The following is a 13,459-nucleotide window of genomic DNA, read 5'->3' on the forward strand; positions in this document are numbered from 1 at the left end:
CGGAGGGTGGGGGGGGAGGGGGAGAGTCGGGAGCGGGGGGGCGCAGAAGGGGCTTCGTGAGGGACCCCGAGGGGAGCCCGGCCTTGGGCGCCGGGGATGAGTGAGGAGGACGGTGCTGCCGCAGCCTCCCGGGACCCGGTGCGCCGGGGTGCGCCTGGTCGCGGCGTCCAAGCACCGGGTGCTGCTGTCTCGGAGCCCCACTCGCCTCGCGCGGCCGCCGCCCCGCCGCTCGCGGCTGCAGCCTGAAGCAGCGACGTGGCAGGAGGCGGTCGGCAAAGCCCGGCGGCTGTTCCTCCTCCGCTGCGGAGGAGGTGGCGAGGTGGGTGTCCCCCCGGTCCGGCTAGCCGCGCTCCGGCCGCCCTTCCAGTATGGAACGGACCGTCACCGTGGGACGGAGCCCAGCCCGCATCTGGTCCAGAGGGGTTCTCCCTCCCCGCGCCTCCCTCGGCCGGCTCCTGGGGGCCCGGGGCCCGTTAACGGGTCGGGCGAGTTACGGTGGCGCTGGCGGCGAAGGACGCGGCGCCGGGGCTCGGCTTGGGCTGCCCTGTGCCTCCCCCGCCGCTGGGAACGAGCCGGCGCCAGGTCAGCCCTAAGGGGTTGGTCTCGCTCCGCTGCTGTAGCGTTTGTACTTGCTGGGATTAGGAGCAAGAGCACTTGAAAAATATATTAAAGAAAAACCAGCATGTGAAATACTTAATCCTTTTAGCTCGTCCGTATGCCGTAGTTGCGGACTTGTCAGGAACCAGCCTCCTTGTGCCACCTTCAGAGTCCCTCTGTATCGTTTAACCCCCTTCGATGGTCCTTGTAACACATCCTTCTCTCAGGAGTGACCTTATCGCTCTCTACCTGAAAGGAGGGTGTAGCCGGGTGGGGTCAGCCTCTTCTCCCAGGCAGCCAGCAACTGGACAAGAGGACACAGTCTTAACCTGTGCCACAGCAGGTTTAGGCTGGACATCAGGAAGAATTTATTCACAGAAAGGATGACTATGTGTTGGAATTGGAGGTGATGGAGTCACAATCCCAGAAGGTGTTTTAAGGAAAGACTGGATGTGGCACTGGGTGCCATGGTCTAATTGACGTGGCAGTGTTCGGTCACAGGTTGAACACGATTTTTTTTTTTTTTTTTTTAAGAAAGAAAACTTTGGTTGTAGAACAAGATCATGGCTTGTTCTATGATATAAGCATCTTTGTATAACACAAAGCAGTAAAATACACTTAGATTGCCTCGTGTAACCAATTTCTGGAAGTACTGTTTACAGTGGTTTTTTATCCTGCCATCCAAAGGGCACTGACGGTGAGGCAGCAGGATGAAGTTGGAGTGGTGTAGTCGACTTGCCCTTTGCTCCAAGACAACCAGCCAGACCTTTCTGCTTGGAGGAGTGTTCATTGCATTGGGTTCAAGTCGAATCCTCCTGATGAAGTACTCTGCCAATGAAGGTACAGTTGGGCAATACCCATGATGTACCTTGAATAAGAAAGTGTTGATATTTGGGCTAAAACATACCCAAAAATCCTACTTTGCATAAACATCCTGTTATATTTATAGGGATGTGTTTCTGCACTGGAAAATTTCTGTCTAGCCAGTGGATTACCGTAAAGGTGTAACTTGGGTTGCAAGGTGTATGATCTGCCTTTAAAAGATGAGGCAGGTGATTTATTTTGTAGCTAACTCTTCAAAGATGACATTGTTGTGTAAGCATTCTTGGCAGTACATGATTTGATTGAAATGTTTTCCTTGCAACAGGCTTAGAAGAGAAGCGGTATCCTACTGGATAAAGTGCTAAAACTGGCTGCTATTGCCAGTTCTAAGAGATTATGTCATTGTGGAAGCCATTTTTTGTGGAGGTTAAAAAATACTGTATTGGTCTTTGGGGAAAGCTTTCCCATTTTAATTTGTTTTTAAAACCGCCGCGTTTTTAAGTTCTTCCAAAAAAGTTCTGCTGTAAAGTGGGACCAAATGAGGAAAGATTTTGATTCAGAAAAGAGGCTGTTCAGGAAGTTCTATATCATAAACTTTGAAACATTTATAACTGAAGTTCTGACAAAGCCTTTTGTGACTAAAATTATGGTTGTAATGGTTAAAATAGATTCTTGCTCAAATTATGAATGCAGGAGACAGAAACTGATTGTGTACTCTTTGATTTGCTGGATCCCACAGACAACAAGTACGATTACCTTCCTACAACAGTGAACATGTGTTCTGAAGTAGTAAAACTGGTCCTATGTGTAGTGTTGGCACTCTGGAATAGGAAAAAAGGTAAGTACCTATGTTTGAAATAACTAAAATGTGTTGACTTTTTAAGATTTGCTGTCATACAAACACTTTTTTTTTAACAATAGATGGCACTCTCCACTTGCCACAGGTTTTGCATTGCAGGTGACTTTTGTTTTTTCTTTCTTTTCTGTCCTGATGTAAAAACTACAAGAGAGTAACTTAATAGCATTTCAAAATGGTACAGAACAAATATTTAAATTGGCAGAGGGCATCAGGCAGTGGAGGTTCATGTTAAATTGAACTGTTGGTTTTGTTTACTTCTCCAGGAAACAGTCATGGCTCTGGCAAGCTGATAAAATTTTCACCTTCCCCATTTAGTACAGACTTACCTAAGATAGTAAATATATTCAGTCAGTGTTTGCCATCATTGCCTACTGCTGACTGCATGTTTTCTGGTTTTCTTTCTTTTTTTAAAATCCAGATGTCTGAGTTTTGCTGAACTCAATGTGTTGGTGCTTCAGGGGAGGATTAGATATCATTGGGTAGTTTTAAATCTATGCTAACAAAGTACTTTTGGCACCAGCTGTGGAGTAGTCTAAAGTTTATCACAGTCTTCCTCCTAAAGTTTGTATCCTGAATACCTAAGTAAATATAATTCTTTGTGCTTTGTCCTTTCCTTCTTCTTTTCTTCCTATACGTTCTCTTTATACCCAAATCATGTGCTGTGGTCTGCAAATACTGAATTCTGGTTTATTTTGTACTTCTGACTTTACTGGCTGACCTTTGGGTGCTCTGTGAAGGAATCCACTGTCTATGTCATTGTTCCTGTTGTAGATTTGATCAATAATCAACAGGAAGTCACACCCAGTAAGGATGTCACTGTTGTGTAGGGCCTCTGGGGTGCTTTTTGGCCCTCAAAGAATGGTTGACAATAAAATTTTTGCTCCCAGTGGACAAACACTGTGATGGATGTAACAGGTTCTGTGATGTTTTCTCTGCTGAAGCAAGGAGGTGAGCACCACACAGGGTTGCTGCTCCAGCTCTGTGTTCTGCTCTGGAACACAGGTTCCTGTGTTGCCAGAGAACTGTGGAACCCAAGGGTTTTCAGTCTAATGGTGTTCCTCAAAAGAGGACAGTGGTGCACCTATTCTGTTACAAGGGAATGGGCTTTCAATAATAGGAATGATGTCTTTCTTAATGCTTTATTTTCCTTTCAGAAAAGGGTTGTATGGATCATCTCTCTGAATGTTTTTCCTGGAAGAATATGTGCAATTCCATGAAATGGTCAATTCCTGCCTTTCTTTACTTTTTGGATAACTTGATTGTCTTCTATGTACTGTCCTACCTCCAGCCAGTAAGTATGCTTACACTGAATAACATGACTTCTCATGTCTTTGTGGGTAATACTCTCTTAGGCTATCTACCGTGGTAACACTGGCAAAGCAAGATTGTAACTGAGCAGTCTGCAATTTTAACACAGGAGGAATAATCTGTTACCTTCCCATTCTCTTTCCTGCTCGTCAGTGTTGTACAGCTTTCAGCACAGACAACTCTTTACATTTTCTCTATCCAGCGTGATTTAGAAATAGGGTGAAGAGCTTAAGTAGGAGGGTTTTTGGTATTTTTCTTCCTTTGCCTTCTTCAACTCTGTATTTCTTCTTCAATCCATTTGTTTCTCTTGCTATTATTTGAGCTGCAATTTTCTGTGGGGCTTTTACCACTCCATGTATGTGACGTAAAATGAGTAAATGTAATCTCACAAAGGGAATAGGTGTAAGTAACACAAACTGAGGAGGAAATGAAGAAAACTGACTTAATTTTTGCATTTGTTTGTTAGCTATGTTTGGGTACAAAATTTAGTGGGTACTTTCTTCTAGCTACCCTCATCCTTTTGGATGAACCTGCATATGCTCAGGAAATTGTACAAGTTTTGTCCCTGCTTTTATTTTTGTATCATGATACTTTTTGGTTCAGAATCTATGTTTGCAGTAAGATGGAAACAGATGGTTTGTGCCTGCTATAAAATACTGTGGCTGCCCCCGTTGAACATTAAAAATAAATGGTTTTCTACCTTCTCTATCAGAACCCCTCTTTAAAATATTATTGTCTTAAGTGTATATTTCTGCCAGGGACAGACCAGTCCAGAGTCTAGACGAGGACTTAGCTGAAAAAACCTAGTAAAATCAAGAGTCAGATATCTTAAAATAACATGCACAGCTGTTTGGTTCTGTGGTTTGTTGTACGGGGTTTTTTTGTTGATGAGATTTTTCTGGTGGTGGTGGTGGGGGTGATTTTTGATTGGTAGAGGTCAGGTTGGATTTGGGGTTTTTTGTTTTGGTTTGGTTTTTGTGGGGTTTTTTTGTTTGTTTTGTTTATTTGTTTGGTGGGTCATTTTGGTTTGTTTTGGTTTTTAGTTTTAAGAAGGAAATTCAGCTATAATATTTGTAGAAGCAAATCCTGATGCCTAGGAGGTTACATAAATGCTATTTTTCTCTTAATCGATTGCATTTGGTTCAGTTAAGGTAATCCTTTATGAAATGGACAGCTTTTGTTTTACATATGTACACACCCAGACGTACCTTGTCTCTGTCCCCTCAGAACATGTGCTCTAAGATTCCTCTTTTTAGAACTTTTACCACCTTTTAATTAGAGAAATTCTATGACATTATGATGATAGAAAAATATTAAAAGAGATAACTAAATGTCTCTAAGATATTCTATCTTGATAGTGTATGAGACCATTAAAGTGAAATGTGAAGATGCTTAAAAGGAAGATGGCCACACCTGACTGAACTTGGTCATGTGACTTAAAATACAAAGTAGTTTTGGGACTAAGTAGTACCTGGGTGAGCAGCTGCTGGAATTAAAGAGTTGCTTTGGTGAGATTTTTTTGCTTGAAACTTCGGCTATAACTGTGGATACTTTTTAGTGGCTAAATTTCCTAGGGACTTAGCTTTTGAGACTTTGCTTGTGACGTGCAGATTAGTGGCATGGGGAACTTTGATATTCATACTCCTTTTCATCTAGGACAGAGATCTCTTGAGGTTTCAGGGAACAAAGTGACTCAAAATTAATTTGTTTAACTATCCTTCTAAAGATTTTGCTCATAATGTTATCAGAGATGTTGGATGGGGAGCTTTGACTGTAAAGCGGAATCAGAGTGTGCATGAAATGCGTCTACATTTTGCATAAAGGCTATTTCTTTCCAGAGTGATTTCTGCCAAATTTCCTTGTTTACTCAATATTTTTCTCCTTCCACAGTGTTCACCTAACATGAATATTTACTGAGTTTTAATTTTGCAAAGTGGAAAATTAAGATTTGTTTTCTTAGGCAGGTGTCTCATTGTCAGTAAGTGTTCAGCTTACTTGAGAGCCTTTGTTGTGCTGTTTCATCAGAATTATTGTTCAGCAGACAGTATGTTGGGATAGTGTGGAATGAAGATAATGAGAAAAGAGTCTGTGCTTTTCCTTTGGTGAATGAAAAAGACACTCAATAGCAGAATAGGGAATGTGGAAATGATGAGAAAATTCAAGAAAAGGTCTGTGTTTTGTACTCTTGAATCCATATATGCTTGTGTGTAAAATTGTCTAAAAAGGTGAGCTCATTCTGAGGCTCAGTTGGACCAAAAATTTCAGATGCCTGGATCTTTTGTATGTGTACTGACTATACATGGCAGTTAATAACAGACAGTTTGCAAAACATCCCCACCGTCAAAAAGAGGATTTTTTTATTCCTACTGGTGCTTGTGAATTCTGACCTTTACTGGCAACTGGAGTGCTTAAAAGAGCCTCTTCTTGGTCCGGTGCCCCAGTATAGAGTGTCTAATACAGAGACAAAACAGACAAGCCTTGCCACAAGGAGTCTGCATCTTGGGATCATGGCCAGGGATTAGAGAACTGATGTTATTATATAGTTATTCCAAAATTAAACAGAGGCTTTAGAGTTGTCTTCAGTTGTACTTCAAAACAGATTATTTTTTTAAAAAATTACAGTTGCAGTCTTAAAAATTCAAGCCAAGCATCTCTTTATCTTTGATAAATTCTACAGCAAAAGCATTTGACATGGAAGAAGTTTGTTTTCTGCAAGTGACTTGTCCAAGTCTGGAATTTCATGAACACTGCAAATGGCACTGCAGCCAGGAGCAGCCTCACCTTGCTTTATTCTTTGCTTATTTTCAATTTGGAGCAACTTCCTCTTTTGTGCAAACGCAGCTGTTTTTGCAGCTGACTGGTCAGCCCAGCTGAGGAACTGATCTGACTGAAAATGAAACTGTTCTCTGTTAAGTAAGTTTTCTGTTGCATTGGTTTCCTCACATCTTCATTTCAGTATAGCTTTCCCCACTGCAGTGGAGCTTGGGCTCTGTGGTTTCCCTGGAATTTTGAAATGGGACTTGACTATCATTTTACAGGTGTGTTATTGTACCATGTGGGTGAGGAAGAAAATTCAGTACCAGTGCTTTTCACTCTGGCACATTGCAGGAAGGTGAACACTTGAAGTCTGTAGGTTTTGGTGTCTACAGTGTGTCTGAAGTATAACTTTATTTCTCTCCTTCTCTTTCAAGGCGATGGCTGTACTCTTCTCAAATTTTGTCATTATAACAACAGCTCTTCTCTTCAGGATAGTGCTAAAGTAAGTAGTATCTGCTAAAGTAAATGAAATTTAAATCTTCCTAGCTTTGATGAAGTTAAGCTACATCTTTTCTCTTTGTCTGATCAGAGCAGTAATTCTCTTTTCTTGCGGCTATACCAGCTTGGAGAGGTGGTTTTGCTTTCTACATCTGAAGGTGTAGGAAATAATGTTATTAGGAGTCCCTTGATATGTCTAACATTTGGTCAACTCTAGTAGAAAACAGTTGAAATCATGATTATATAGTCATTGAATGGTACAAATGAAGCTTTCATTTATACATTAAATATCTTATTTCATGATTGCCACTACTTCTTACCAGTCTGTTCCAGTTCTTAATTGAGTGTAAACATGGTCTAGTAAGAGGAAAAGAGATACATAAGAGTGAAAGATAGAGGAGTGTTTGGTTTATTATTCATGTGACAAAAGCCAGACTAAGTGTTCCACTTTGCTGAATTTGTGCTCTTTATAGTATTATTTTGATTCAAAAAGACTGTCAGGGAAATGGGTATTGACTTTATACTGTAAAAGTTGCTTGTGTTGAATATGGCACAAATAAGCCTTTCCTATATGTGTTAATTATGCCAAAACAGTGCCTGATAGTCTGACTCAAAATGCTTTTTCTCATTTTGTGATGTCACAGTTCACTTAATCTTCCGAATTTTTGATTTTTCAAGATAGACAGGCTTTGTTTGGGTGGAAAAACAGTATAAATATTTTTAATAGTCTTATAAATTACATTTTTAGATTTATAAGAATTACATCAGAAAATACTAGAAAATATAGAAAAGGGCTCCAAATCATGGGGGAAAAGAGCAGCACAGCGAACATTTTCCAAAGAAAGATGGTAATTATTTGGATGTCTGTGATTTATTCATCAGACCTTTGTTGCCATGGAGACAAGAGTTGCTTTTAAGTTGTTAGGCAATCAGTATCTAGAAATAAGGTGCTCTTGAAAGGCCTTCTTTATTTCTTCAGAATACTTCATTTGTGCTTCTTTGATTGCCAGACTTGGCCCCTTTGCCATAGAAAATCGTGTTGCATTTTTGCATTTTATTGTATTCTGAAGAGACTTTTCTTTACACCTGTCTGTCTCCTTATCTGTGGCATGATGTCTTTTATATGTTTTATAGATCTGGATGTTCTGTCATTTAATTTATGCCAGTGTGTTTCTAAATTTAGTGGCTTTTTCGTGTACCAGGCGAAGACTCTCTTGGGTACAGTGGGCGTCTCTGGTGATTTTATTCCTGTCCATCGTTGCCCTGACTAGAGGAACTGGAGGCCATCAGCACAGCTTGGCTGCACATGGATTTCATCACAGTATGTTTTTTAGGCCATCTAACCACTGCCTTCTTGCTACTGGACCTGAGGAAGCATGTGCGGAAAAGGGCAACTGCGCAGCACCAAGTTTCCTTCACAGCTTCCAGTGGAATGTGACCAGTACTATGGCAGGAGCATTGAAGCCTCTCCGCCTCAGCCTGGGCCATCTGCTTATTCTAGTGCAGTGTTTTGTGTCTGCCCTGGCTAACATCTACAATGAAAAGATGCTGAAAGATGTGGATCAGCTTGGGGAAAGCATCTTCACACAGAACAGCAAACTCTATGCCTTTGGGGTGCTGTTCAATGGGCTCATGCTGGCACTGCAGGCTAAGGACCGGAGACAGATAGGGAACTGTGGTTTCTTTTATGGGCACAACATCTTCTCCGTGGCTCTTATATTTGTCACAGCTTTCCTGGGGCTGTCTGTAGCCTTCATCTTGAAGTTCCGAGACAACATGTTCCATGTTATGACTGCTCAGATCAACACTGTCATCATCACCACTGTGTCTTTCGTCATCTTTGACTTCAGGCCTTCTCTGGAGTTTTTTTTGGAAGCTCCTGTGGTGCTTCTCTCCATATTCATTTATAATGCCAGTAAAGCAAGAGGCCTGGACTATGCCACTCTGCGGGACAGGGGAAAACTCATCAAAGGAGATGCATGGGAGAGATCAAGTGGGGTAAGGCTTTTCAGTACTTGTCTTCTTTGGCTTCTCTTTTGTTTCACCTCCCTTTATGCTATATGTTTGGAAGAATCAACTTCTGTGCGATGGGACTCATCCCTCCATACCAAAGTTCTGCAGTATTTCTTAAAATCTTGGGTATTGCTTTCCATTTGCCACTTTTTGAAATCCTGAAGCCTAGGTAAGCATTGCTTTCCTACTGCAACTGTAGACAGTCCTGTGAGCAACTTCAGCTTTGTACAAACCTTTTCTTGAAAGCTTTATAACAAAGAGAGTTGACTTACCCAGGGCATTCAGAAATTGGAATTGATGCCTGGGTAGTAATTGTACCTAAGAAGAACTGGTAAGTCTGTCTAGCTTAGGCCACATAAAGAGGAAATTAACCCTTTGCTGTTAAGGTTCTTTCTACTGTAGCAGTCAAAGATAGCTGAAGACAAAAAGGCAGTGTTTAAACACAGAGTTTTAACGTGGTTTGGGGTTTTTTTCTTGCTATATATTTCCTCCAGGCCTGCTATGTTTTTTGTTCTGATTTGAACAAAAAAAAAAGTGATCTAGTTAGCTAGAAGGTGTCGGGGACGGCTTGCTCTTAGAGCTGGACAGTCGCCTCGTGGGAAGGGTTCGTGTTCGTGCCCGTCAGCCGCGGGTACGGACGGGCCGTGGATGCGCGTTGTAACAGCAGAGAGCGCTGTCCCCACCGCGTTCCAGCAAACACTAAACTTGGAGATGTTTTTCAGAAATTCCACATGGTGCCTTTTTAGGTTGTTGTTTCGTGAGCAATAAGTAACACAAATTCATATATTTTTGGTATGCCAGGTGTCATCTATTTTAGCTTACAACTAAGCAGCTGTTGTAGAAAGGAATAGCACTATGTGAGCATGCAAAGCCAGCTATATCTTGTGCTGCATCACACTGCATCAGTGTGACCAACAGGTCAAGGTAGGTGATTCTGCCCCTCTGCTTTTGTAAGACCCCACCTGTAGTACTGTGTCCAGCTCTGGGGACTTAGATCTGCTGGAGTGAGTACAGAGAAAGGTGATCAGAGGGCTGGAGCACCTCTCCTATGAAGACAGGCTGAGAGAGTTGCGGATGTTCATCCTGGAGAAGAGAAGGCTCCAGGGAGACCTTCTAGCATCCTTCCAGTACCTTCCAACCCAAACCATTTTAAGATTGTATGGAAGAATGGGCTACAAGCTGTTTTAGGCAGTGAGTTACTAAAAAGTGTTAAAGATGCAGGGAATGTTTTTTATGAGTACGTATTTCCTAAACCTTATAACATGCTGTAAGAGATTTAAATTACAGGGATTACAGGATTTTGCTTTAAGTGATACCTTTGAAATAAACCTTAGTCTTTTTTTTTTTAATCCAGTGGTATTAATAACAACATGATTTTTGTTCACATTGCTGTCTTTTACTTCTGATTCCCACAGGATGGAGAGGAATTTGAGAGGTTGAACAAACCAAGCAGTGACATCGATACAGATGAAGATTCCCTTTAGCATGAGGCTGGCTTGGAGGAGTGCTGTTGCTCACAGTGAGACAGAGTTAATCTTTTATTAACATAGGGATGAGTCGTTTTTCCCCACTGACAGACTATTTGGAACTGTTTTGGGGCTGGATGTCAAATGTGGATGAGGACAATATTCAAGCTGTATATATGGAGAGTTGTATTCATTTGTGCCTGTCTCCCAGTGTCTGGGGAAATGGAAATCTGGAATGCCTTTGTAGCAGCTGGTGAATTTTACATGCAGCTTACTTGGCGTAACTTTGAAAGAGCTTGAATAAAACAAAAGTGTATTAAACAGTATGAATGCATCATCTTTTTTGTGTGTGTGTTTAGAAAGGCTTTGTGTAGAGGCTTAGTTTGCACTGAGCCCACTACTGAAAACAAATATTATGCAGCTACAGTAATGCCCTTGAACATCTGGAGCACTGAGCAAGAGAGTGCAGGTGGCAATATCATCTGGTGTTGTTCTACCCTGGCAGACTTATAAGGTCTTGCATTCATTTTATAGAGAGAGAAGTCATTCTGCAGAGTGCCAGGCATAGTGATCTCAGAATTTCTGTTGAGGCATCTGCTGGATTGTATTTTGACTGAGATGAAAAATAGGTTCCAAATTATTCAGAGAATTTTGAAACGGGCAAGGGAACAGGGATGCCAATAAGGGATTCCTGGTATGTTCCAAAGCCTCTTCTCTCACAGCAGTGGAAAAGATGTTGGTTTATAATTTCCTCCCTTCAAAAATGTGTCTTTCATAGTTGAAAGATACTGTCAGAAGAATTCTTAAGATAAGCAATGAGTTCAGTGTCAGAGCTCAGAGCCTCATACCAGAGTGTATAGTAAGCAGTAAGTGATGCATTTCTCTGGACTGAAGACAGTCCTGCCTTTGTTCCCCTCTGCCATCCTGTCCAGGCTCTGTGTATAAAGCTCATGTGTACTGTATTGATGGCTTATTGCTATATTAACATACCTCCTGTCATTGATCCATCAAGAGGGGCAGCCTGTTTTCATATGTGGCCCATGGTTTATAACTTTCAAGTTATAAATGAATCTAAAATTTCTATTTTTTTCTGTATTTTTTAGAGTATATATTAAGAATAACCATACAAAATTAATTTAATGTTGTTGGTGAGAAGTTTTTTGCATCTAATTTCATTGTGCTTGTATAGCAGGCCATTTCAGCATAAGGAATCCTAGTTGTTTGCATCACAATTGCTTGCGTCAGAATCACTTTGTACAGAATGAATAGAAGGTATATTTCAGTGCAAATTCCAGAAACCCCGTTGCTCTCATTGATGTTGCATTTTGGGACATGAAACTTAAAAAAATCCTCAAACTGTTAAAGGCTTAGTAGCAATAAGACTTTTTTTTTCATTGCATTCAGCTTTGCAATGTATACCTGAGTTTGTTGCATTTTTCAGTCACAGCTACCAACTTTAGCAGGTACTTCCAAAAAGAGTGAAAGTACTGTTAGCTTTAGATGGCTTTGCATTTATGTGAGCAGTAACATTTTACATGACGTTCCAAAGACCTTTGCCTTGCATCAAGTGAGAACATAGAAATCAGCCAAGATCATACTTCTAAAGACACAGCACAAACTGAAGATGAATATCTTAAAAACCATATTTGACCATTGTGCCTGAAGTATCTGCATGAAGAGACAGGAAATATGGAAATGACCGATCTTCAGCTCAAGATCATACTTCTAAAGACACAGCATCAAACTGAAGATTAATATCTTAAAAACCGTATTTGACCTTTGTGCCTGAAGTGTCTGCGTGAAGAGACAGGAAATATGGAAATGACCGATCTTCAGCTATTATAAAGTGCATTTAGTTCTTGCTTTCAACTCTTGTCCTGCTTAATTATTTTCCTTTCTGTAAATTTCTCCAGTGCTATCATGCTTGACTTATTTGCCAAAGTCTAGGTTGCGCAGAGGTATTGGTTATATAACTGTTGATCCAAGTTTTTACTCATGCTGCAGATTTGGTTCTGTCTAACATGTAGAAATCTTTGTTATCTTCAGGTTGGAGGTCTCAGAGAAATTATGTTGGATGGCTAGGCAGGTTCCTTGTTATGATGAAGGAGAACTGTAGCAACAGGAATGTTAACTTATGTCTAAAAATGGGTAAGGATCTGCATCCACTTAGCAGTAACATAAGGTAAATAGTAACCCAAAGCATAACATGCAAGTGTTTGCAGCTGTGCTATCCATGGCAATGGTAAAATTTAGTGTATAGGTGTATTTGTTAGATGAAGTGACTGAGCAATTGTCAGCTGGAGAGCAGCCCTGGTGAGCAAGAGGGAGCAATTCTATGGAGTTACATGTTTCAGATAGATCATGTGAAATCTCACTTGATTAAGTACTTCCACTGTATGGAAACTACTCCATGTTGGAAAGCTTAACTTATATTCGCTCAAAATTACAATAGGGAAATTTATGAGGATGTTTTTGGAGAGCAGCATTAGTTTGGCACATAGTCTTTAATGAATACATTGGGCAGAGTGCTCATGCTCGGCTTTGATTTAGAGCCCAGATTCACAAATGTTTGAGCTTAATTGCTGCTGAGGGTGTTATGTTCCTCCCTCCAGGTCTGAGGAAATAGTTGACAAAACATCCCAGGAAGAGAGGTGTGTTTGTGTTCCTCTTGCTTGTAACAATTCAATTAAAAAAGTATTTATTTTGATTAATTTCATCTATTTTGTGAATGTAGCAGCTTCAAAGACAGACTGTGGATGAAAACAGCTTGGAGCTGAATCAAATGCCATAAATATGTATAAGAAAATAGATTTTCTGTATCACATAGAATCTTCCCACTAAGATATGTTGAAATAGGACCTTAATCTCAGTAAGTCTGTCCTTGGAGTGATGCTGCAGGGACAGATCCAGTGATCTGGATTTGTTTTACCAAATGAAGTCTTCATTTGGAGAAATATAACTCCTGAATGCTTATAGCCTGCAAGATAACAACATGTTGTTGTTGAAAGAATATTTTGGCTTGGTGCTCCTTCTGGCTTTGCTTTTAGTTTTCCATAAGGAAAAGTGGGTTGCAAAATCAGGATTTTAAATCATTGCTATAAGTTTCTGCTGATTTTGTATCCTTTTGTAATGAAGGCAG

The 13,459-nt window shown here is 40.8% G+C and overlaps 1 protein-coding gene across 2 annotated transcripts; it reads left to right on the plus strand.

Moving 5' to 3' along the window:
- The first annotated feature begins 6 nt into the window (after positions 1 to 6).
- On the plus strand, positions 7 to 10,646 carry SLC35A5 (solute carrier family 35 member A5). Of its 2 annotated transcripts, XM_041463997.1 has the most exons (7): positions 7 to 319; positions 1,285 to 1,437; positions 2,159 to 2,257; positions 3,433 to 3,569; positions 6,778 to 6,845; positions 8,044 to 8,839; positions 10,270 to 10,646. In XM_041463997.1, the coding sequence occupies exons 2-7, from the start codon at positions 1,308 to 1,310 to the stop codon at positions 10,336 to 10,338; spliced, it is 1,299 nt and encodes a 432-aa protein (XP_041319931.1). In that variant the 5' UTR covers positions 7 to 319; positions 1,285 to 1,307; the 3' UTR covers positions 10,339 to 10,646. The 2 variants fall into 2 exon arrangements, with proteins under 2 accessions (XP_041319931.1, XP_041319932.1); XM_041463998.1 differs by lacking the exon at positions 7 to 319 and having other exon boundaries at positions 1,419 to 1,437; positions 2,159 to 2,256; positions 3,431 to 3,569.
- The last annotated feature ends 2,813 nt before the right edge of the window (positions 10,647 to 13,459 follow it).

This window comes from Pyrgilauda ruficollis, unplaced genomic scaffold, assembly GCF_017590135.1.
Source record: "Pyrgilauda ruficollis isolate IOZ18807 unplaced genomic scaffold, ASM1759013v1 scaffold17, whole genome shotgun sequence".
Lineage (NCBI taxonomy): Eukaryota > Metazoa > Chordata > Aves > Passeriformes > Passeridae > Pyrgilauda > Pyrgilauda ruficollis.